This window comes from Branchiostoma floridae, chromosome 4 (assembly GCF_000003815.2).
Source record: "Branchiostoma floridae strain S238N-H82 chromosome 4, Bfl_VNyyK, whole genome shotgun sequence".
In the NCBI taxonomy this organism is placed as follows: Eukaryota; Metazoa; Chordata; class Leptocardii; order Amphioxiformes; family Branchiostomatidae; genus Branchiostoma; species Branchiostoma floridae.
The window spans coordinates 2,661,099-2,683,048 of NC_049982.1; the positions used below are offsets into that span (position 1 = coordinate 2,661,099).

General features: G+C 40.9%; 3 protein-coding genes across 4 annotated transcripts in view; all 3 read left to right on the forward strand.

The window, feature by feature from the left end:
* The window catches only part of LOC118412994 (fibropellin-1-like), a 2,126-nt gene extending 200 nt beyond the window's left edge, over window positions 1-1,926 (forward strand). The window contains exons 2-4 of the mRNA XM_035816091.1: window positions 1,001-1,111; window positions 1,285-1,395; window positions 1,778-1,926. Of these exons, the coding sequence (XP_035671984.1) occupies window positions 1,001-1,111; window positions 1,285-1,395; window positions 1,778-1,926 (371 nt within the window). The remainder of the gene's footprint in view (window positions 1-1,000; window positions 1,112-1,284; window positions 1,396-1,777) is intronic.
* A 2,252-nt stretch (window positions 1,927-4,178) lies between these two features.
* LOC118412995 (fibropellin-1-like) lies at window positions 4,179-6,126 on the forward strand. The gene is made up of 5 exons (XM_035816092.1): window positions 4,179-4,218; window positions 4,365-4,484; window positions 4,675-4,788; window positions 5,489-5,566; window positions 6,020-6,126. Exons 1-5 carry the CDS (start codon window positions 4,179-4,181, stop codon window positions 6,124-6,126), a joined length of 459 nt encoding a protein of 152 aa, XP_035671985.1.
* A 2,231-nt stretch (window positions 6,127-8,357) lies between these two features.
* On the forward strand, window positions 8,358-15,593 carry LOC118413869 (fibropellin-1-like). 2 transcript variants are annotated; one of them, XM_035817466.1, is made up of 12 exons: window positions 8,359-8,486; window positions 9,279-9,424; window positions 9,952-10,168; window positions 11,049-11,162; window positions 11,365-11,478; window positions 11,670-11,783; window positions 12,191-12,415; window positions 12,866-12,994; window positions 13,346-13,471; window positions 14,355-14,468; window positions 14,881-14,958; window positions 15,416-15,593. In XM_035817466.1, the coding sequence occupies exons 1-12, from the start codon at window positions 8,429-8,431 to the stop codon at window positions 15,523-15,525; spliced, it is 1,545 nt and encodes a 514-aa protein (XP_035673359.1). In that variant the 5' UTR covers window positions 8,359-8,428; the 3' UTR covers window positions 15,526-15,593. The 2 variants fall into 2 exon arrangements, with proteins under 2 accessions (XP_035673360.1, XP_035673359.1); XM_035817467.1 differs by lacking the exon at window positions 11,365-11,478 and having other exon boundaries at window positions 8,358-8,486.
* The last annotated feature ends 6,357 nt before the right edge of the window (window positions 15,594-21,950 follow it).

Sequence of the window (21,950 nt, forward strand, 5' to 3'; positions counted from 1 at the left end):
AACAACGTGGACAGCGGTACGCGTAATATTAGAATACATTGATTAATCCTAATCAATCATATTAGACAACGGAGATGCTCTGCATATTTTGACATCCACGTAATAAGATACGCCAAAAAATAGGATTTTTTTTTTGCATACATGAGCTAACGTTATCTCTTGTATACCAAAAAAAGCATCTAATTGCCTCATTTGGATCAACCATATTTAGACATTTTCACTTTTGTTACTTATTAATATTGGACTATCCAAAGTGTTGCCTTCATCTCATTTGCGTATTAATTGATATCCTTGTATAAAACCTGCTCGTGAACCATTGTCGCTTACGAGAGGAAGTGAATGCTACTTGAAACGTCTGACCATTTCCAAATCATATACAGTTGCTTGAGTAACTGCTTTTTGGCGTATGCTTTGTATATTACTGAAAAGTTATCAATCCCTTAGCTCATATCGGCGAAGCAAAGAGGAAAATCAACGACTCAAAACCAAAAATGAAAAAGCATAGAGGAATCAGCACCAAACAAGTCGTATTTTGAATACAACTCTGAGACTTTTGACACAACTTTATTTTCCTTTCCCTGTCCTGGTTATGATGACTCCCACTCAAAAAGACGTAGGCTTTTAATGGAAAAAAATTCTACGAATACAATGCTGCTGCAAGAAAAATCGTTACCTTTAGAGGTGATTTGCAAACATAAACTTTCATGACCACTTCTCCTTGCAGTTTTTGACGGGTGCACCAGCGCCCCCTTTCAGAACGGAGCTACATGCCAGGACGGGTTTAACAGCTCTACTTGCCTGTGTGCACCTGGGTTCACTGGAATGTTTTGTGAAGATAAGCTTCAACATAAGGCATTGAATCGAAGATCAAATAGCGTTGTTACGGTAACATCTATCCATCCATCCACCGGCCCCATAGCTCATCAGCCGCAGTGGCAGCATCAAGCCATGCAAAGGTTTAAGACATCTTACAATAACATATAGTTTGGAACTGTTGCAGATATCGACGAGTGTAACAGCGCCCCCTGTCAGAATGGAGCCATATGCCAAGACGGAGTGAACAGCTTCACCTGCCAGTGTGCATCTGGTTATTACGGAACTCTTTGTGAAGGTAAGCTTCAACTTAAAGGCATTTAATCGAAGATAGAATAGCATCAATCCATCTGTCTCGTAGTTTGTCAGCCGCAGGGGCAGCATTAAGATCCGCAACGGTTTAGCATCATGAGAGGGTATTCTCTTATTATTCATCTCATTTCGTTTTCTGCCGTCTTGATGCTGTTACAGATATCGACGAGTGCATCAGCGCCCCCTGTCAGAATGGAGCTACATGTCAGGACGGAGTGAACAGCTTCACCTGTCAGTGCGCACCTGGTTATACTGGAACACTCTGCAAAGGTAAGCTTTGGCGTAAGATATTGTATTGCATTGAATTGAATTGAATTGAAGATAAAATAGATTTATTACAGTAATATCTTACTAGCACTCTCTGTGAAACAGGTAAACTTCTGGCTAATAACCATCTACGATTCTTGATTTAAAAGTAAGTCGTAGTTTTCAGAAAGTAGTAAGAGCAGAATGTATATATAGACAATTGTTTATTACATGAATAACATTCTGGCATCATATTATTATCTCCGTCTTAATACCTTCTTCAATTGTGTTTGTATAATGCCAAAGTGATTTGTCACAATATCTATCGTACACACCCAAACACACACACACACACACACACATTAACGCGAGCATGTGATATATATTCTGTGTCCACAATATTCAGACATAGATGACTGTGCGTCCTCCCCATGTGCCCATGGAACCTGTACGGATGGCGTGGGGAGTTACACTTGTAGCTGTGAGGACGGATGGGAAGGGACAGACTGTGACCAGAGTGAGAAACTATGCCTTCATATTCTATGTCACAATTGACGGTTTTGCACCACGTTTGCGTAAATGGACCCTTCCAGCCGAACGCGATATCGAACAAATAGAACCCCCTATTCTATTTCGAATACTCGGTCAAAAACAGCCCTAATGGGACAGGAATGGGCAAAGAAAAATGCTATGCCTTTTTTTGTTGAAGACTATACCGACCGAGTATTGTTGTTTTGGGAAGGGTAAGCGCTACATAGCATTACTTTCTTCCTGGACAGTATGCGCATGTAAAGCAATGTACGTAGAAGAGACGGGACTCTGCACTAGGGGACTTTGTAGTAGTGTCTTATATTTGACACGTGGTACAAGCTCCCTCTCCGTGAGTGACCGAGCTGCTTTCTTCTTAATTTGTTTTTTCTCCAAAGCATGTATGCACATGCCATGCATGCGACAAACGCGGTAGAAACCCTGTCACAGATAAACGTACCCAGATTTACACCTGCATCGACCGCATGTCAGAAACCGGGCACTCCTGCCCACCAACAAGGTAATATTATGGAGCGCCTCCCGCTTACACTTTGACTGAAATTATATCACCCTTACCGCAACTATATGCGCCCCCTCCTCAAATTACTGTAACTAGTGGATGTAGCATTCCACAAAGAATGCATAGCATTTTTCTTCCGCCTGTTCTGAGAGGATTTTAAGGCCCCAAAAGCTAAACCGAAGTCAGCCGGTATCCTCAGCTTGATAGCGGCGGCGGCCATGTTTTTGCAACTCGCGCCGTTTTTGACCGAGGTTTTGAAATAGAACCCGAGATCGAACAGGGGGCGGGGCTTATGGTGTTCGGCTGGAAGGGTCCATTACCTGTATACCTTTGAGGAAGTATCCTCGCGAAAAAAAGTGCTTCCACCTTCAGAACTCAACACTCAGATAAAAATTATTTCCGTGTGCCTGGAAACGGCATCAGCTCTTACTTTAAATACATGAAGCCTTCTCTCCTTTTATAGATATGGACGATTGCGCCAGCAGTCCTTGTTGGTTCGGGGGGATTTGCGTGGATGGTATCAGGGACTTCAGTTGTGTCTGTCCGAAAGGGTTTGAGGGTAAAATGTGTGAAATCGGTAAGGCGTGTTTGTTTTTCCATTCGCAGATAGAGTATTAGTGACGTACAATCCTCTGTAATGAAAAAAGGGAAAAATACCTTATATTTCGTCACCCTTTAAAATTCTGATCATATAGTGAAATACCTGATATTTCGTACGTACATGTTTTCTTGCCAAACTTTCATGTCTGCATCCTCTTTTCTTGAATTCTGATCATGATCATGCACTACTTGATCACGATGCCCTCTGCTTACAGCTGCGTTTTCCGGACAATGTTACCAGTTCTCGTCAGACGCCCTCTCCCACCCTGAGGCCAAGCAGGCCTGCAGTACCAACAGCGGCCACCTGGCGGACGTGAAGGATGCACATCAGCACATCTTCATCACGGACGGCGTGACGACCACCACCGGGGCCTCCAACTGGCTCGGGATGAAATTCCGAGCTGTATATACCCTCACCTATAGTGACGACTCTTTTGCACAAAGTTTGTGTACAGCATTTATTAACTATTATATCTTACGTATTATCTATAACTGCATAACTAACATCTACGCCTACACAACACAAGGCAGAGCCCTGCGTGGGGAATAATGTCTAAGACCAAAAAAAGAGACCTTACCTCTGTATGGCCGGTGTTTGGGTGCAATAGATGAAACAAACAATACAGCGTGGTGCACAGGAGCGAACAAAAGTATTGTTTATTATATGTCATGCCAAATACTGAGTTTGGGTTAAAATTTGAAGTTAATAGATGTAGATGTCTGTGTAGCATATTTTTTAATTCTTTTTTTTTTACGACGTTTATATGTTTTGCAACTTTTGACAAGTTCACAACTGTACGCCTTACTTGTAGGTTGAATATTGTATTATCTTCTTTAAACAGGTTTATCGTTACTAAAAGTTTAAATCGCATACTTAACATAGAGATTACCTCCACAGCCGCGAAATCATGTCCTGGCGAAAATTTACTGATTTTGCTCAATTGTAATAAATGTTGTTGTTGTTGTTTTCAACCACAGGTCCCCTACAGATGTCCCCTGCCCAGCCCCCCTCCCACTGTGACCTGTGTGTTCTCCTGAACAGCTCCAACAGCTTCCAGGCGGAGCCGGCGTCATGCACGGAACAGCACAACTACGTCTGCCAGTCGGGTAAACTGTAGATTTCTTTTTGTATGCTACATTGATCGGGAAGGAGGAAGGAATGACGGTGATGCTGTTGGCAAGAAAGATTGTCTTGAAATGTTAATGCTACTTTTTTTTTTCTTATGGACACAAACAAAGATATAAGGTGCCCTATGGTTCAAACCACAATCCTTTCTTATTTTTTTCAGATGAGAAACCGTGTGATCCAATCTCGATGATTTTAGATGATTTCTCACATTTTCAGATGTAAAATCGTGTGAGCCAAACGTGTGTCAGAACGGCGGAAACTGCACCTCCTGCTTTAACGGCTCCAGCACCTTCTGTGACTGTCCTGAGGGGTTCGAGGGAAAATTCTGCGAAATCAGTAAGATTTATCATCATCGATATGAATTCTGTTCTGATGTTCTTTCCAATTTAGTTAACTTTAAGCATTATGCACCATTCATACATGTCATCACTATTCACAGGAGACGTAGATGTTTTAAGTCGTAAACAATATACTTTGTATTTCTCAACTTAAGAATACTTGCATATAATTTCCATTTCTTTTTCAGACATTGACGAATGTGCCTCCAATCCTTGTCAAAACGGAGGAACCTGCCATGATGACGTCAACTCTTACCGGTGCCGCTGTCAGCCTGGTTACGTCGGTGACAACTGTGAAACAGGTGGGAACATATCATTACCTCCACTGTCTGTACTTAAATAAAACGGCATAAACTGAAATATGTCCAATAATAAAGAGTCTTTTTAAGCAACCATTGTTTTATGTCCAAGTGTCGGTGGTCGTTTGTCACCTTCCTCAGGGCAATTCTTACTGGTTCCCTGATGAAGGTTTCAGATCTAGAAATTCACCAAAATGTCGGAATTAGAGCGATGACTGATCAAAAAAGGCTTCTTAATCAAGCAATTTACCAAATTGATGTGAAATATGCCTACATGACCTGTATAGAAAGAACCGAAAAGGCTAAGACAGTTTTTTTAACTATTCAAAATTCTATATGCATCAATACTTTTGCCATCACCTTTTCCAGTGCATACGCTTAGGTGGGCCGTTATTTGCCTCCTTTGTCTTTTGTTTGATTCAGTCTGCTGAGTTCTCGCTCTCCCAACTGCAGACAGCAAGATACCACTCAACTGTCCTTTTTAGTCATAGAATGACAACCCCTTCCCTCTCTAGCAGGGTGTACTGGATGTGTTGTTGTTAATGTTGGAGATAACGATAATGGGGAAAATGTTTATGACGATGATGATGATAACATTGGCGATAATGATGTCACAAATTTTAAAACAAATACTCTTCAAATCTGCAACCGCCGCGCCTTTGTATTAACCGTTACGGTACTTTGCCTGTTGTTTCTGCATCAGACGTGGACTGGTGTGCTCTTGTGACCTGTCCATTTGACTGGACCTGCCAGGATGACGGCACCCACTTCACATGTCTTGGTAGGTACTCCACGTGGACTGGCGTTTCCAACCACTATCTATATCTCAATTTTCTAGTGCAGGGGAGAATTTGGATAAGGTCAGAGGTTAAGACCCATCTGAAGTAAACAAACTATTACATGAGCAGTATACTCGTAATGCTGTATTTTGCTACTTTTTGTCACATTCCGAGGCTGAAAGGGAATTCAATTTTTATTCTATTCCACATCCAGCACATCAAAGATCCGGATAGTTCGGCAAAACCTAATTTGTTGTTTGGAAGATGAGCGAGACTTTATCACTTCAAAACATATTGCAAAGTCAAATGGAATCCCAAGACTTAGAAAGTAGTCACTCACCAATGAAAAGTTTACAAGAAAATTATATACATATAGTTTATTGTTCTATTTGCCGTTGCAAAGAATAATGAAATGGGAAGAATCACACATTTAACTTCTTTACATCTCATTCCAGCGCCATTTGTTCGCACGGAGGAAACCCACCCTTGCAGCGGCGCCTCCTGTCCAGACGGCATGTACTGCAATGAGGACGGTACCTCGTTCTCGTGCTGGGCTAACTAACCACTTTCCAACCAGATTTGAAATGTGTGGTCCTTGAAACTTTAAAAAAATGATCGATTAATTGATTGATTTTTTTTATTAATTATTGGTCCGGGCAAGTTGCCCAGGATGATGATCATAAACGCTTCGTATTTGCAACACCAACGTTACAAAGCAGAACTGAGCATGTTCCTGTTATGAGTTGAATAAAAGTTACAGATATGAGATGTCTGTTTGTTCTTTATTCTGCAAATACACACTTAAAGATGTTATTTTGCTCTTAATAATAAAACGCAATTGCCAAGGGACTAAACTAAATATATTGCGTATATACATCGTTGTTCTTTTGAAAGACTGTCGCATTACGAGTATCACAACAGAGACCTGTGCTCGCATTGTTATATTTACCTACATTATCAGGGGGAGTTGTGGACCATTATAGACTTAAGAGCGCGTGTGTCAACTACCGGGGGTTAGCGGGGCAAGGTTTGTTGGAGTAGCGGTAGGGTCATTCAAAGTTTACAGGGGACATGGGTAATCTAGTAGTCATATACAGAGGACATGGGCTAAATATAGTAGTCATTATTAATTACATGAAAGACTATGGGTAAAAATCTATTACTTTGACTGTTTTCAGTGGGAAATTGGAGAAACGGAAATATGACCTAAACCTATGCTACTACTAAATCTATTGACTACTACGCCGTTACACAGGGTTTGTTGGAATAGCGGCAGGGCTTCGCAGAGCCGTTCTTATGGAGTTGTAAAGGAATTATCTTCAGACACTTTAAGTCATTTGAACTGAAAATGCACTGAAATAAAACATTGTTTATACAAAAAAATTCAATGCATTAAAGTTTTTCCTGTCCTGTTGCAGCCAGTCTTCCTCAAAACTAAAGTGGCGTAGCTCACTTTTCTATTAACTAGAGTTCGAGGACCTCATACCTCCATGAAATATTTATTGCTTTTTTGTGGATGGTATGTATGTTTATAGTCGGTTGTATTTGAGAGTAATGGTTATAAATGTTATGGGAAAGTAGTGGTGTATTTATTTAATAACACAGAGGATGTCCATCTGATTAGTAATTATTAAAATGTGACACTTAATTGTGTAATATGCGTTTAAGAGGTCGACGGCATATGGTAGCGTGGTGTTCCTTAAGCTTGATGTTTGGCATTTAAACTGTCTAAGGTTGTCAGCATTATTGAGGTTCGACTATGTGCCTCAGAGTGGTATGGTGGGAGGAAGTTGGGAAACTCAGAAAGAAGAAGGGATGTGGCCAACTTTAGTCAGATGGTGATTTGATTTTCCACCAATATGTCATAACATCAGCTGTTCACACGGTACAAAAATGAGATGCACACTTTCCTCTGATAGCCCTAAGTTACATCAACTGTAAGATGAATACTTGGCGCCAACCCCGTCTGCTAAAAAACAAGTAACATTGGCTACGAAAGAGACAACTAACAACTGTCCCTTATCGTAACGAAATCAGAACATCTGTATCGCCCATAAAACTTCTGACACCCAACCCATCTAAGATGAGAGGACCTAATGGCAGTTTAATCACCATGTCACTCAAATCAGCAGTACAGTATGTGAGACATCCATGCCTGTTAAGCATTACCGTTAAATGTACCTCAACTTCTTACAATTATACTTACGCTTCACATCTCCATGATATCCTAAGCAGACATAAATAAAACTAATTATCATATTAAAAAAACTCGGGGTTCCCCAAACAGCTGTCATACAAATCACCTCACTATCTGCTTGGAGCTAAGCCCAGTAACAAACACTTAAAGCACGATGCCTGTTCCAATATATCGCAGATATAGGGGGGATTTCTGATATATTTTTACATCGATTATAACGACAGATACGGCTCCCAAAATCTCATCGATTTGAGCTTTCATCACAGCCCACCAACACAACAAGTATGAAACCATTCCATCCAGCCGTTCTTGAGTAATCATCTACACAGACAGAGACACATAACAGAAAATATAACCTCCATTCCATGACATTTCATGGAAGTAATAAGAATTGTATTGTCACTATTTACAAGATGTTCCTGTCAACTATATTTTTCCCGCTTTTGACAGAACGTCTTCATGGAGAACCTTCATGATAGGCCATTCAAAAAAGTTAACTGGCATAGATTTGTGAAGGTACGTTGTCGTGGATATCTGGTTATTAATAGCACTATCCCTATCTGGCACCTGCGTGTTCCCACTGTCGCGGGTCACAGAATAAATAAGTCACACACAGAACAAGCTGCACACACATATCTGTCTAGACAAAACTCAACGGACGGCAAAAATGTGGAGTCTTCTGCTCTTGCTTGTTACTGTCACCAGTCTGCCGGCCTCATCGCAAGGTGAGTGTGAACTTTTTGGGGAGTATACTTCTTCGTTTGTCTATATCAACGCAACACCTTTCAACTTCTAATATAAATGTTTTATCGGTATCAATCGACAATAAGCATCTAGCACCGGTCTCTATCGACATCACCGTTCGCACAAATTATTGGAGGGGCACAGTTCTAAAGGGGTATTTCACTGGAATGCGGCACGTTGGTATCGTCGTTGCGTCCTAAATCGGCCGCCAACGTGCCAAATCTTCAGAAAGATACCTCAATACCTGGCGCTCAGTAAAACTGCCGTGACGTATATCTAGCATATGTTTACCTAGAAAATATCTATAAGGTAAATTTTTCCGTACATATGGCACGTACAGGATCATAAACGTATATTTCCAGGTAAACTATGCGCTTTTTTGTACTACCTTACATTATAGCTATGTGCTTTCTGGCGAATCCGTCACATTAAGGTGCAGTCACACGAGCGTGTACAAGTCTATCAATTCCGTGTGAGGTCTGTGGTGACAATTTCCATACGAAGTCGTACGCACAATACGCAGATCACACGCATCTCCATCGTTTTGTGTCAGTTTCAGGTACGCAGGCATACACATACTAGGGGGTCATTATGCATACCCAATATTGGCACAGATGTGTATGATGTGCGTACTGAGTGTTTATCTATGACTCTACGGACCTCAAATGCATATGGACTTAATATGTACATGCTCGTGTGACTGAACGGTAACCCTGGTGCGATGACATTATAAATAGTGGTTATATATCAAGTGCCGTTGATCCACTTTCTAGGAAAATGCTGTGGTGACATCCTGCGGGAGGCGACGGAACAAGTGGACCAGTCCAGCGGCTACAGAGTCCCCGACGGCTGGACCCTGTGCTACATCGACGCGAGAGACGCCGCGTACCACGACACTCCGTGTGTAAACCTGCTGCAGGTGAGAGGCCAACAATGCTACTCTCCAAGCAGATGTTGGCGGGCAAAATCGTGACCTTTCCCTTTCATGATTTTTCTTTCCAACCAACCTCTACTTGGAGAGTTCACCAATGCAGGCTCTCATTAGAATACATACAAAACATGTAAGAAAAGGGCTGTCAAAAGTCAACTACCTGAAGTTTAGTCGGTGGTGAACTCACATTGGCAGCAAACTTAGACTTTTAAATTGAATGTCTAGAAACTTTATTTCGATCATTTCCATACGATGCAAATGTCAACAATGCAGCCAAGATCAAAACATGGAAAAAACACATATAGACTGTCCAGGACAGCCCAAACATGGCTAAAAAAATAGTTCTTTTTCGCACTATGTAATAGCCAGAACCGGTACCCTTATCTATAATTTGCAGATCCAAAATGCCAACCTTTCCCAAGATACAGGTTTCTTACACGTACTTTTGCAAGCCATCTTGATGCATGAAAATCCTCGTTCAGGGCAGGTCTTTAATGGTGACCTTTTACCTACAGGGGATCCCGGGGTACGGGGACGCTCAAGGCCTCCTGGCAGCCGGCGGGAACTTCGGCTGCTGGCATGGCAACACCGGCGGTTCCCCTGGACCTGCCTTTGCATCCAATAGCGTGATTGAGAACAGCTGCCGAGCCAACACCCAACACTCGACCCTGCTGTCGGCCTGGGCCACGAGTACAACAACACTGGGGGTCTGTATAAATGGCATCACCTGTGGTAAGTACTGTGAAACTGCTGCAATATGAATGCTTTAGTACTTTTAGCTTTGCAAGGTCCGGTGTATCAGGCTTTTCGTCGTGATAAGCTCTTTCACAGAGGTCACTACGCATGTGCGGCCGACAGGAATTCTGGGTAATATATCAAAGGTTAAGTCCCAATGGGTTTAGAATTTCAGCCATTTTGCAGGCGCCATTACGTCCTGCACATTGTCACGCAATGGCCGAAACGAGATTGTTTACGTCGGATGAGCCTTTACCTTTGACATATTACTCAGGATTCCTGTCGCCCGCACATGGTAATGATCTCTTTGACAGAGCTTAAACAACCAGCTGCTGCCTTGCCGCGTGCCCTCGAAGCTGGTATGTTGCTCCGGAGGGCCGGTATGTCAATATAGATACGGATACAGTACAGATACATAGTCATAGTGAGACAAGCAAAACCATATATACACAATGGGGGAGGGATTGGTCTATGACTTATCATGTGTAATGATGGTGTAATGCGTTTATGATACGTTACTGTACAGTAAATGGGGCGCATAACTAGATCTGCGTTATGTAAAAGTTTCCAGACTGCACGTTATACGTCACTATGACACAGGTTGACACGGATGTAGGACGAATACGTGACGTAGTCTATTGTGGTGTTTGGCTTCAGTTAGACAGTAACATATCAGAGCACAGTTCTGTGTTGTTGCAATGTACTTTGTGCTTTACGTGTTGAATATTTCCATCGTTACTTTCACTACATACCATATGCAATTGAGTAGACACACGAACGTTTGCTTCTTTTGTAGACAGTGGATACCATGTTAAACATTTGCCATTGATCAACAACAGTCTCTCTACATTATGTCGATGCAATCGGTATTTTGCAGATGACGACGAGTGCATCAGCGCCCCCTGTCAGAATGGAGCTACATGCCAGGACGGGTTGGACAGCTTCACCTGTCTGTGTGCACCCGGATATAACGGAACTCTCTGTGAAACAGGTAGGCTTTCCGGACTTTTTGGAAGTAAATGGCAACGCTGTGCACTGTGAACTAGGAGTCAAACCAATGTAGCTAAAAGAACCCACTTCTACCTCATCTTTTTACATAACGATTATCTCTAGAGGAAAATAATTTCTCATTATATCTTAACAATGGAATTTTATCGTTGACTGTAACTTAAGGAATTACTGCACGTTTTCAGAGATTGACGAGTGCAGCAGCTCCCCCTGTCAGAATGGCGCCACATGCCAGGACGGAGTGAACAGCTTCACCTGTCAGTGTGCACCTGGTTACGCCGGAACTCTCTGTGAAACGGGTAAGTGACCAAAGAAAGCAATACATTGGGGTAATATAAAGGTCTAAGATTACTTGTGGAAAGTTAATAAATTAATATAATGTCAAGCTGAAACATAATGAGTGAAAGTATAGCAATCCTAGACAACTTGTCACATTGTATCAAGTCACACTTTACATCTTATACATCATTGTATTTTGTCATGATCTCAGATATCGACGAGTGTGCGAGCAGTCCGTGTTTAGGAGGAGGAACATGCGTGGATCACGTGAACAGCTACAGCTGTGTCTGTCCTAAAGGTCACGTGGGAGACAGGTGTGAAACAGGTACGATTTGTTCAACGGTATCTTGCAGTAAAGGTGAAAAGTGATCAAACTTGTCATGAGTAACAAAGGAGTCATTTACTCATTAATTGTAACCCTTTAATTTTAAAGATTTATGAGAAATATGCCAAATTAGATAAAATCTTCCAATCTTACAAGTCCAAGCAAGAAGAGCTTAGCTACACGCGTTTGCTTGTTAGATGTCAGCATGTGTGCATTCTCCTACGTAGAGAGTCCAACGGCGCTAGCAAACCGCATGTTGTCAGTGCAACAGGCGGTTCGCTTGCGCCGTTGGACTCTCTGCGTAGGAGAATACATGTGCATAGCTAAAAATATAGTTGTTGGCTGCTATAGGTTATATCGAGTGTTATAATCTTGTAAATACATGTAGTGATTACATTTTCCCACAGTTGCGTACGCGGACGGGTGCCTGCTGTTCTCCTCCGATGCCGTCTCCTACCCCGAAGCGAGCCAGGAGTGCCAGAACAGGGGAGGGCACCTGGTGGATGTGAAGGATGTCGGGCTGCAGCGTCTCATCGCTGATAGCATCCCTACCGGAAGTGACGTGTCTCCATGGATCGGTCTTAAGATGTCGCCAGGAATAATGACGTATGCCGACGGGTCAAGTGCCTCAGGTTTGTCGCTGCCTAGACACTTATTCTTTTCTTTTCATTTAATTCAGCCCCTCCTTCTTTTCTTTATCCACTTCCATATTTACTTTCGCCACATTATATTACCAGGCGAATGGGCTTCTTGTGATGACGACTACCTCCAAGATACAGTTTTTTCTACCGATTTGAAAGAAAAAAGAAATGTTTTCAATCCTCACGGAAGACCAACAAAGTATACATCACAAGAACAAGTGGCAACAAGGTCAACCAGCAGGACATCAAAATTCAACCTCCACCGACACAAGAATCCACTTACCCAGTACCTTTCAAAAACCTTTGCAACCCATCCAGCGCTTCTTGAGATACCACCCGTACACCATCCGAACACAAAGCATTTACTCCAAAAACAGAACATTCATCTTTATATTATGGAGGTAATGATTAGATAGTCTTTGTGAATATTGTTTACCTCAGGTGACCTGCAGTGGTCCTCCGGTGGCCCCGCCGCCTCCTGTGAGTTGTGTGCGTTCCTGGACAGCACGGACGGCTACCTGGCGCAAACTGGCTCCTGTTCGGAACGAAAACAGTACGTGTGCAGGTCGGGTAGGTAAAATAATTCTGTCATTCTACTTTACATCAATTCTTTTACATGAAATATTCGTATGAACGCACTTTAGTTTGTTTTCATTCTATTTATGGGTTATATGTAGAAAAATGAATGCTCAAAAATTCGAGATTACCGATCCAAGATGGCTGATCCCGGATAGCTTAAATACATTTGACGTCATTCTATGACGTCTTTTCGTTGTCAATGTTGTTCCCATTAACAACGTAAGTCTCAGCAGATATCATAGGGTTAACTCAACATTTTGCTTCAGGTATTGAAGAAGCAGTGAAAGTGAGATGCAAATTTTTGCGTCTCATCACGTCGAGTATTGCATTATCTCCATTTAGACCCAGAGCCATGTGCGCATGCTCAGGACATCTGCTTTAACAACGGCGCATGCACGACCTGCTTCAACGGCTCTTACACCTACTGCACCTGCCCCCTCGGGTATGAGGGAGTCCTCTGCAATATGGGTATGGTTTGACATTTCCTGTAAAGGAGTTAAACAGTCACATGAGATGTATTTAATAATCTATTTGTCTTTAAGAAAGTAAATCAGCAATAAATAAAGGGAATTAGAAAATGAACATTTGAGAGCAAATTCTATTCAACTACTTCACCATGCAAAGAAAAACTATGAAATCAACTGTTTAGAAAGTCGCAATCGTAAAGTTACTGCAAACATTCATCACTCTAAAATATTTGTTTCGTATTCAAGCGACACATAACAAAGACCTTTGTCAAAATACGTCTCTAGATCATCATCGGTCGACGTGATCAAATGTAAACATGTTCGCACATGTTTACACACGACGGGGTTATACCGCCCCTTACGGGGTGACATACCCTTTCGTATGGCTAATTACAAGACGGGGATGCGCCAGGTCTCCCGTCTGGGTGAATGATGTAATTCACCATGTGGCTGATACGAGACAGTGGTTCGCCAGGCCTCCAGGGTGATTTGAAGTGAATCACCAACTCCCAACAGAAGGATTTGCACCAACGCACACCGCACCATCGCACGTGTGGGGGTTCTTTAACGTGCATGGGGTATGGCTCTCCCCATACACGGGACCTTCATTTAACGTCCTATCCGAGGGACGACTCATTTTTCACTTGAGTAAAGTGAGGACAGTCGTGTAAAGTGCCTTTCCCAAGGGCACAAGACCGGCAACACGGCAGGCGGATTCGAACCGGCGACCTCTCGGTCACGGGCCGAATACACTACCACTGTGCTATGCGGCCACACGTCTCTAGATAAAGTGTTACCCCTTTACCAAATTTCAGGTCATTTGGTGCTTGTTGTATTGATTCTTAGCTTAGAACCAATACTAGTGATGATGTTATTTTCTACAGATATTGACGAGTGCGCCTCCAATCCTTGTCAAAACGGCGCCACCTGTCTCCATGGCCACAACAACTATTACTGCCATTGCTCATTTGGATACGAAGGACATAACTGCCAAGGAGGTACTGATTAAAAAAAAAACTGACAATCCAATGTCTTTTATCTCTTTGCAGCATTTATAAGTTTTCTATAATTGTTGATTTAGGTAGTGGCGGGAGCCAAGCTTTATTGTGTAAAATGTATGTAAATGTATTTTGTTTTTACCTTGTAACATAACGACCTAATTCTAAATAACTTGTCAATGAGCTACTGCTGAAAAACGAGGATTGAAATACTTTGAAAATAAAATATGTGTGCAGGGATGTGAAATATTATACAGAACAGTCAATGGACGACTGTATCTTTATCTTGATTTATTACTCGCTTGGGAAGGAAACATTGGCATGAATATGTCTGGTTTTAGATATTTTACCTGATAAGATAAGGTACCTAAAATGCATTTTCACTAGAGCGCTTTGATCATCTTGTCTGCAGACATAGACCTGTGTGCAGAAGTTTCCTGTCCGTTTGATTGGAAGTGTGAGGACCAAGGCGACCATTTCATCTGCCTGGGTAAGTTATGCAAAAATCGCCAACCGTTGTAAGACCTGTTAAATAGCAGGTTTTATGTCACAAGCATATCGGGTCATGGGTAGGAATTAAACCGCATCTTCAACAAGTCTTGCTCAGTGTCACTGGCGAACGATAGTGGATACTACGGCCGAGAACCTGTAACATCTACCGTTTCGAAAGTCATATCTAGTTGCTTGATAGTGAATAACAGATATTTGGCAAATTCGTATGCATTATTTGACATATCGACTGGTTAGATTGTTTATCTTCTCAGAAATAAAAGAATACTAATTGTGCTGTGATAATGTAGCCTGGTATCCAACCGTATAACAGCTACCGAGTCTGTTCTGTCCTCCATGCAGATGACAGAAGAGACTCGGTAGCTATAATACGGTTGAATACCAGGCCAGTGATGATGTTGATATAAAATTCAAGATGCAATGTTTCCTCTATGTAGCCGGGACCACCAGGATGGCTGAACCCTACTCGTGCAGCAGCGCCTCCTGCCCGAACGGCCTGTACTGCAAGGAGGAGGGGCCGGCATCTTTCTCCTGCAGAGCCGGGTAGATTCCAGATTCGCCCTTCAACACCGACGAGACGAAGCTGAAGTGAAAGACACTCAGCACGTTTCTCAATAAAAGCTGTGCATTTGGAACCTCAGAATTTGTCATCTTCAGTCGTCTTTCTGCCAAACTTGCGTGTCAACAGAAGTTTCATTACACTTTATGCTAAGCAGCATGTCAAGTTTAGCACATAGGAGAATTATGTAGCCACATAGATCCATGTTTAAATAATGGCATTGTAGCAGTGTCTATTTCTTTAACAAAGGTAAATCAATAACAAATTTCATTTGTGACAACTCCTTTCTTTCTTTCCCGGATCAAGTTCTTCATCTACCTTTACAGAAAACATTCATTATTATCATTAAATCTATAAAAAAGTTTCCAGTTTACTGCAGAAATGCAGAACCATCAGTCCCGTATTAAGCACCTTGAACTTACCGTACAAAACTCAGGTGTGGTACGCCTTCACGGAATTCTAGGACGTTTGACTAACTGTATAAATTAAATTATAAGATTACAAAACATGATAAGTGTAAAAAGAGTCATAATAAAATCGTAAAAGTCATTGAGCGCTCATTAATTGAACGTCAAATTCTATGTCGCCACTAGAGTGAAATGGGCCCATGAGAGACTGAACGGTGGCATTCATATGCTGTACCTTGCATGCACATTTCTTTACGGAGTCTGTTTCCATGGTTCTGGCCGATACAATCAGATATATGACGTCCTTAATACGTCAGATCACGTCGTGATAGCATCAACATTCTTTAAAGCTTTAGATGTTATGTCTACATCATTTTCTGAAAAACATTTGGTCATATCATAAGTTACAGGAGTAAGAAGGGGCGGGCCTCAAAACACCCCTTCCCCCGTCCAGGATTGACCGAAAAAGCCCGGTATGAATAGGGTTAAAGTAAAGACCTGCTTTGGTATATTTACTGACATCATCGGAGCTGTGGACCTTTACAGACCCATAAGTACGTGTGTCAACCGGCGGGGTCAGGGGTCAGGGTTTGTTGGAGTACCGACGTCGACAGGGAGAGATGTTTAAGTAGTTGGGAGACTGAATAGCATCGCATTTGCAATATTTTAGAAGAAAATTTTGTAAAAAAAAAAAACATTTTTTGCCTAACGCTGCTCACCAACCTGTTCTTTTCTAATACGCAATCGTCTCGGTCGCCATGAAGAATTCTTACTTTGTATTAATCATATATACTAATATAGACTGAGGAAGCAGGTGTGTTGATAGGCGAGGTGAGAGGGTCAGGGTTTGTTGGGATAGTAGAAAGGTCAAGGAAAATTCACACTCAGGTAACCTCAATAACGCATATAGTTACAAGGTGTATACATTATTCCATGTTGACAATGATGTTGTTGCGCCTTAATACTTTGCCTTCTTTTCTGCCCCTGTCAGCTCACGCAACTTAGCTGCAAAATATTGGCGTAAAAGTAGGTCTCCATGGATGTCATTAGTTGTCTCCCCAGCTGTCAGCTGTGTGGTTCCCATAGCCCAGGTAAGGCCTGATAAAATTTATGTTGTGTTTGAGGATTTCATCGAAAAAAATAAGATCTGTACTTGGGGAATCTCTTAAGATTTATCTTTATCTATTGTTTGTTTTTCCATGTCACCATAGTTTTGAAATGTAAAACAAAAATGCTTCTGGACATTATCTATAACACGGTATTTTTATTATAACGTTGCAGATATAACATGTTAATAGGGCGCTGAAATAAAGGCGACATATCTTGGTCAATCTCTTTATGTCATCGTTGTAACAGAAATATTAAATATAAATAATATATTTTAAAAGATTCTATTACGTTTCAAATGTCGGATCGATAACTTCAGAGTCGATCAAATATAGGCTTGGATCGGAAAGGATTTTGCTAAGGGCTTTTGAGTGACATGAAACACAACATTTATTTTCCTAGGCCTGTGGGTGCCATGTACTGCTGCCTACAGGGTAGGTCCCACACACCATAGAGAGAAAACACCGCAGACAACGAAGATGTGGACGTTTCTGCTGTTTGTCACAACTGTGGTCGCCTCTACGGTCGGGTCACAAGGTAAGAATAACAGTTACGATTGTTTAGCAGGGTACATACTGGATTATTGATCGAAATTGATCGAAAAGTGTCTATGAAAACAACATGTCGTCATCAAATTTGTTATCAATATATTATTATAAGTCAATAAAACATAGATTTTGTGTCAAATGTATACCTTTCTGGTGTAATTGGACAACAAAACTTCCAAGATTATGTTTACAGCTCATGATTCCTGCCTCCATCTACTTTTGTTAAACATTGATTATTACGTTGTACTTCGATGACGTCATATTCAAAATGGCCACCGGTTCAGAAACATACAATCATAATATCACAATACTCACTTTTCTTGCTTGTTGAAAGTATTTTTTAACAAGCCGCAGTGTCAGACCCCGCTAATGTGGCGTAATCGAAGTAAGAATCAACATTCTATGCTGAAGATCGGAGAATGACTACATAGATAAAAAAAAAAAAAAAATTCAGTTCCATTACCTGGCGACAGGAAGACAAGGTCCATGTTGGACAAATAGTTCTATAGAATGGAATACGATCACAAAAACAGTACTTTGTTCTTATTTGTGTCATAAACATTTCTTGTCATCTGGCTTCCTCATTAACAGCGTAAAAATAAACAACGGGAAGATATCTATATTTTACTCAAAGTAAAAGCATTGTAATTGAGTCCTACGGTAAGATATACAAATGTTAAATTAGTTATAACGTGCGTTCTGTTATGTTTATTTGACAGACGGATGTTCTTCCCATCCCTGTCAAAACGGCGGAACCTGCCGTCCAGATGGCAACTCCTACCACTGCTACTGCGATGTTGGGTACGGGGGGCACAACTGCCAGAATGGTATGATTTTCATGAGATAATTTACGATATAAGCTTTATGTCCGGGTTTAATGCTGCACAAAAAGTCGAAAAAATTATAACAATACCAAGAATGCTTATAAATATTTGCTTTAGATGTTATAGGTACTGAATTTCTATGTATATCTTCCTTAGTATTGGCATACTTTAGTGAAGTAACCATGAATATGCAATTGCCGATGATATAAAAGGCTCTGCGTTATGTTTTCCATGTGTTAGGTTGTCTAATCAATGGATATTGATCCCTGGTATGTCTGATAGCATGACATGACTTACATAGTATTACCGTTATCGTTAGATCCCACTTTTTGTCACATCCCTCTTTAACTCCTCCTATGTGTTTGGTGATGACATGTTACTTCTTTATACATTGTATTCAAAGTTTATCTGTGACATCTTTGACGGCGATTAAGCATACAAATAGAATGTGTAGCAATTACATCGGTGTTGGCATTGACACGAACTTTTCTGTTTATCTTGTTTTAAGATCTGGACCCGTGCGCTCACGTCGTCTGTCCGTTTAATGGGCAATGTCAGGTCGAAGGCAGCCACTATATCTGCATCGGTAAGCAGCTACCCCACTGTCATATATTGAACCTCCGTATAGGCGCTCAATGGCAGTAAAATATGTTGTTAGTACACAGCTAAAGAGTAATAGGAGAACATTAGATTTTCTTTGAGCTGAATCAACCGGTCAGGTAACATCTACAGATACTATCTATGCAGATTAGAAACTTGAAAATTTGTATAATCAATGCAATGTGTCGTTTTGTAGCAAATGAAGGGCATTACATACTTTTGACTTGTGTAAGTTAGGTAGCGGTGTATATCATATGTATGCATATATTATGCAAGTAGTTTGCAATATTTATGGTGAGCTTTTATACGGTGATCTACAAAAATAAAGGAGTTTCATAGTAAAATGTACAACATATGACCTTTAGGACAGACTATCATTAAAACAGATCTAGATTATACTTAATACAGCATTATTTCTACCTTCAACGAGGTACGATAAAGCATTTAATGCACAAAGCTAAAATATTATAATTTCTTCGAGATACTATGTACGAGGTCGCCGAATTCTGTTTTTGCAAGCTTTGCATTTGTATCTGTATCTATAAAGCCGGTTACCGCCCTTCGGCGTAACACACCAGCTTCGCAGGCACGCGGTGCAGCAGCAGTTGGTTATATTACATTGAACGATCCGTCACACCTAACTTCTGCATATCTAGCTAACTTCTGCATGGACAATACGTGTATACATGTATGTTTTAGATGCAAACGAATGCAGCAGCGCCCCCTGCCGTAATGGAGCTACATGCCAGGACGGAGTGAACAGCTTCACCTGTCAGTGTGCACCTGGGTTTACTGGGATTCTCTGCGAAGGTAATCTTCTACGTAAAGCGATGTACATGATTAGCGAGCAATATGCTGCAAAAATTGTTAGCTTTGAAAAGAACACACAATTTAAACTTGCTATGGCTTGATCGATTTCGCGATATTTTCTGTACACAAAGAAAGTAAATCCCTTACCCGCAATCGTTTGATCAGTTCTCTGATCCTTCTCAATGTGAAATGACCTAAAGCCAATGACACGTTTATTGAGTGGATGGCTGACTTCAGCAACATGTCAGATGTTTTTGCAAGTCGGTATCGACCCCTGTCTCTGTTTGGGAACGGTCGATAGTGCATACGGTATTTAATATCATTTCCCGAGCTAAAAAAAGCACAAAACAAGCGAAATACAAAAAACGTGCAAATCTACAATTTATTAAAAGTAAAAGTATTGTGTTTGATCTCTGCCGTATGATATAAATATGCTGAACGTGCATTCTTGTTTGACTTCAGTCACAGTTGTTGACCAGTGTGCCTCCAAACCTTGTGAAAACGGCGGAACCTGCGTTCATAGTGCACATTCCTACCATTGTCACTGCGATGCTGGATACGGAGGACAAAACTGCGAAAATTGTGTGTGTTTTCGGGAATCATTATAACTAAATATTATCTATAGGCCTCATATGGCATTGAAGCGTTCATTATAAGTCCCCTACGTTGCATGGTAGTGATTTGCAACTTCTATTCTTTAGATTAAACTTTTTACAAGTACACAAAACTAATAGTCCTTTCTTCTGACTGGGACACGTGATTCTTTCATCAAATCCATCCAGACAGGTTAGGTTCTTTTTGCTTTTCATGACATTAGACTATTATAGTATGCATGTATCAGTAATACTTTGAAAGCATCTGCATCTGCATCTGCATCTGCATATATACCCCCAAATGACCCCGCGAGGGGCAAAAGTAGGGGGGGGAGCTGAGGCTCCCGGGTTAGCGAGTATCTTTTGATCATGATGAACCTGTATCCTCCTGTACTTGCATGAACATGGTTTTATTCGCCATTAGCTACAAGAAAGACAGTGAATTGACTTGAACAAGGAATTCTAACCATATACTTATCTTTGTAATTGATTGTTAATTTTGGAGATAATTGTATATTGAGCTAATATTGATAATTGTCGCGTGTTTTGTTTGTTTTTGTCTACAGTTGAGTCGTCTGGTGTCATCACTGGCTAAACAACCAGCACAACCTCTCAAAGGTCGAGGTTAATAATGGGCTAATAAAGTCTCAGATATACCTCACCTTGACTGTGTTGCTTTAATGCGCTTCTTATTTTGCAATCTATAAGATAGCACTTCACAATTTTAACATAAATTATCTTGTAGTATTTCATCAAAGCTTACTTTCGAGTAGGACAAAAAATGGACGACTGGAATGCATTTCGTCACTACCAGCAAAGTAAAAGAGCAGACACATGTAATGTATTACATTTGGGACAAGCACAAAGACAATCCCAAAATTGATTCCAAATGGACACATATCAGAACTGCACTTCGACATCATATGTGTCTTTAATTGTAGGCCATACTCATAACTGACTACATCATTCCTTTGTGATTTTAAACAATCCTTCACAGTCAGATACCTAAAAATAGGTTGGTTTATCGTAAATACTTAGTCAGAACAAATATCGGATACATGTACGTCTAGTAGTCTATCATATGGTGTTTGCCTATTTTAATATCTTGGTATTTTGTTAAAACTACGTTCCTTCATCACCATCTAGATTCAGCCAAGTGTACATTATCTTCTAAATCTAAATGCAGCATAGCGTACGTCATCTGCGAAACCTTGGTATGGGTAAGCTGTTTTTTTTTCTTTCTTAAAAAGAAGTATATGGCTATCCGATAATGAAAATATCAGCTTACTTCTTGCAATTATGTTCAGCCCCGAAATCTTTAAACGGATGCTATCTCACTGCCGCTCTCAAAGCAATTAAATGTTATAACGTTACGCATACTGTGTTCTTGCATGTTTGATTTGTGTTTACAGCCATGACATATTGCTTCATGCTTATTGTCAAAATAGTGTCTTAAGAAAATAACAACACATTTTGAAGGAAAGGAAAGTACGGTGTATGGAATTTCATTAATCTTGGTATTAC

Coding starts and splice junctions, on each gene's coding strand:
- LOC118412995 (XM_035816092.1), top strand. CDS start 4,179: ATGACGGTGATGCTGTTGGCAAGAAAGATTGTCTTGAAAT. Junction 4,485..4,674: donor GGGAAAATTCTGCGAAATCA/GTAAGATTTATC, acceptor TTTCTTTTTCAG/ACATTGACGAATGTGCCTCC. Junction 4,789..5,488: donor CGGTGACAACTGTGAAACAG/GTGGGAACATAT, acceptor TTTCTGCATCAG/ACGTGGACTGGTGTGCTCTT.
- LOC118413869 (XM_035817466.1), top strand. CDS start 8,429: ATGTGGAGTCTTCTGCTCTTGCTTGTTACTGTCACCAGTCTGCCGGCC. Junction 11,784..12,190: donor GGGAGACAGGTGTGAAACAG/GTACGATTTGTT, acceptor ATTTTCCCACAG/TTGCGTACGCGGACGGGTGC. Junction 14,469..14,880: donor AGGACATAACTGCCAAGGAG/GTACTGATTAAA, acceptor TCTTGTCTGCAG/ACATAGACCTGTGTGCAGAA.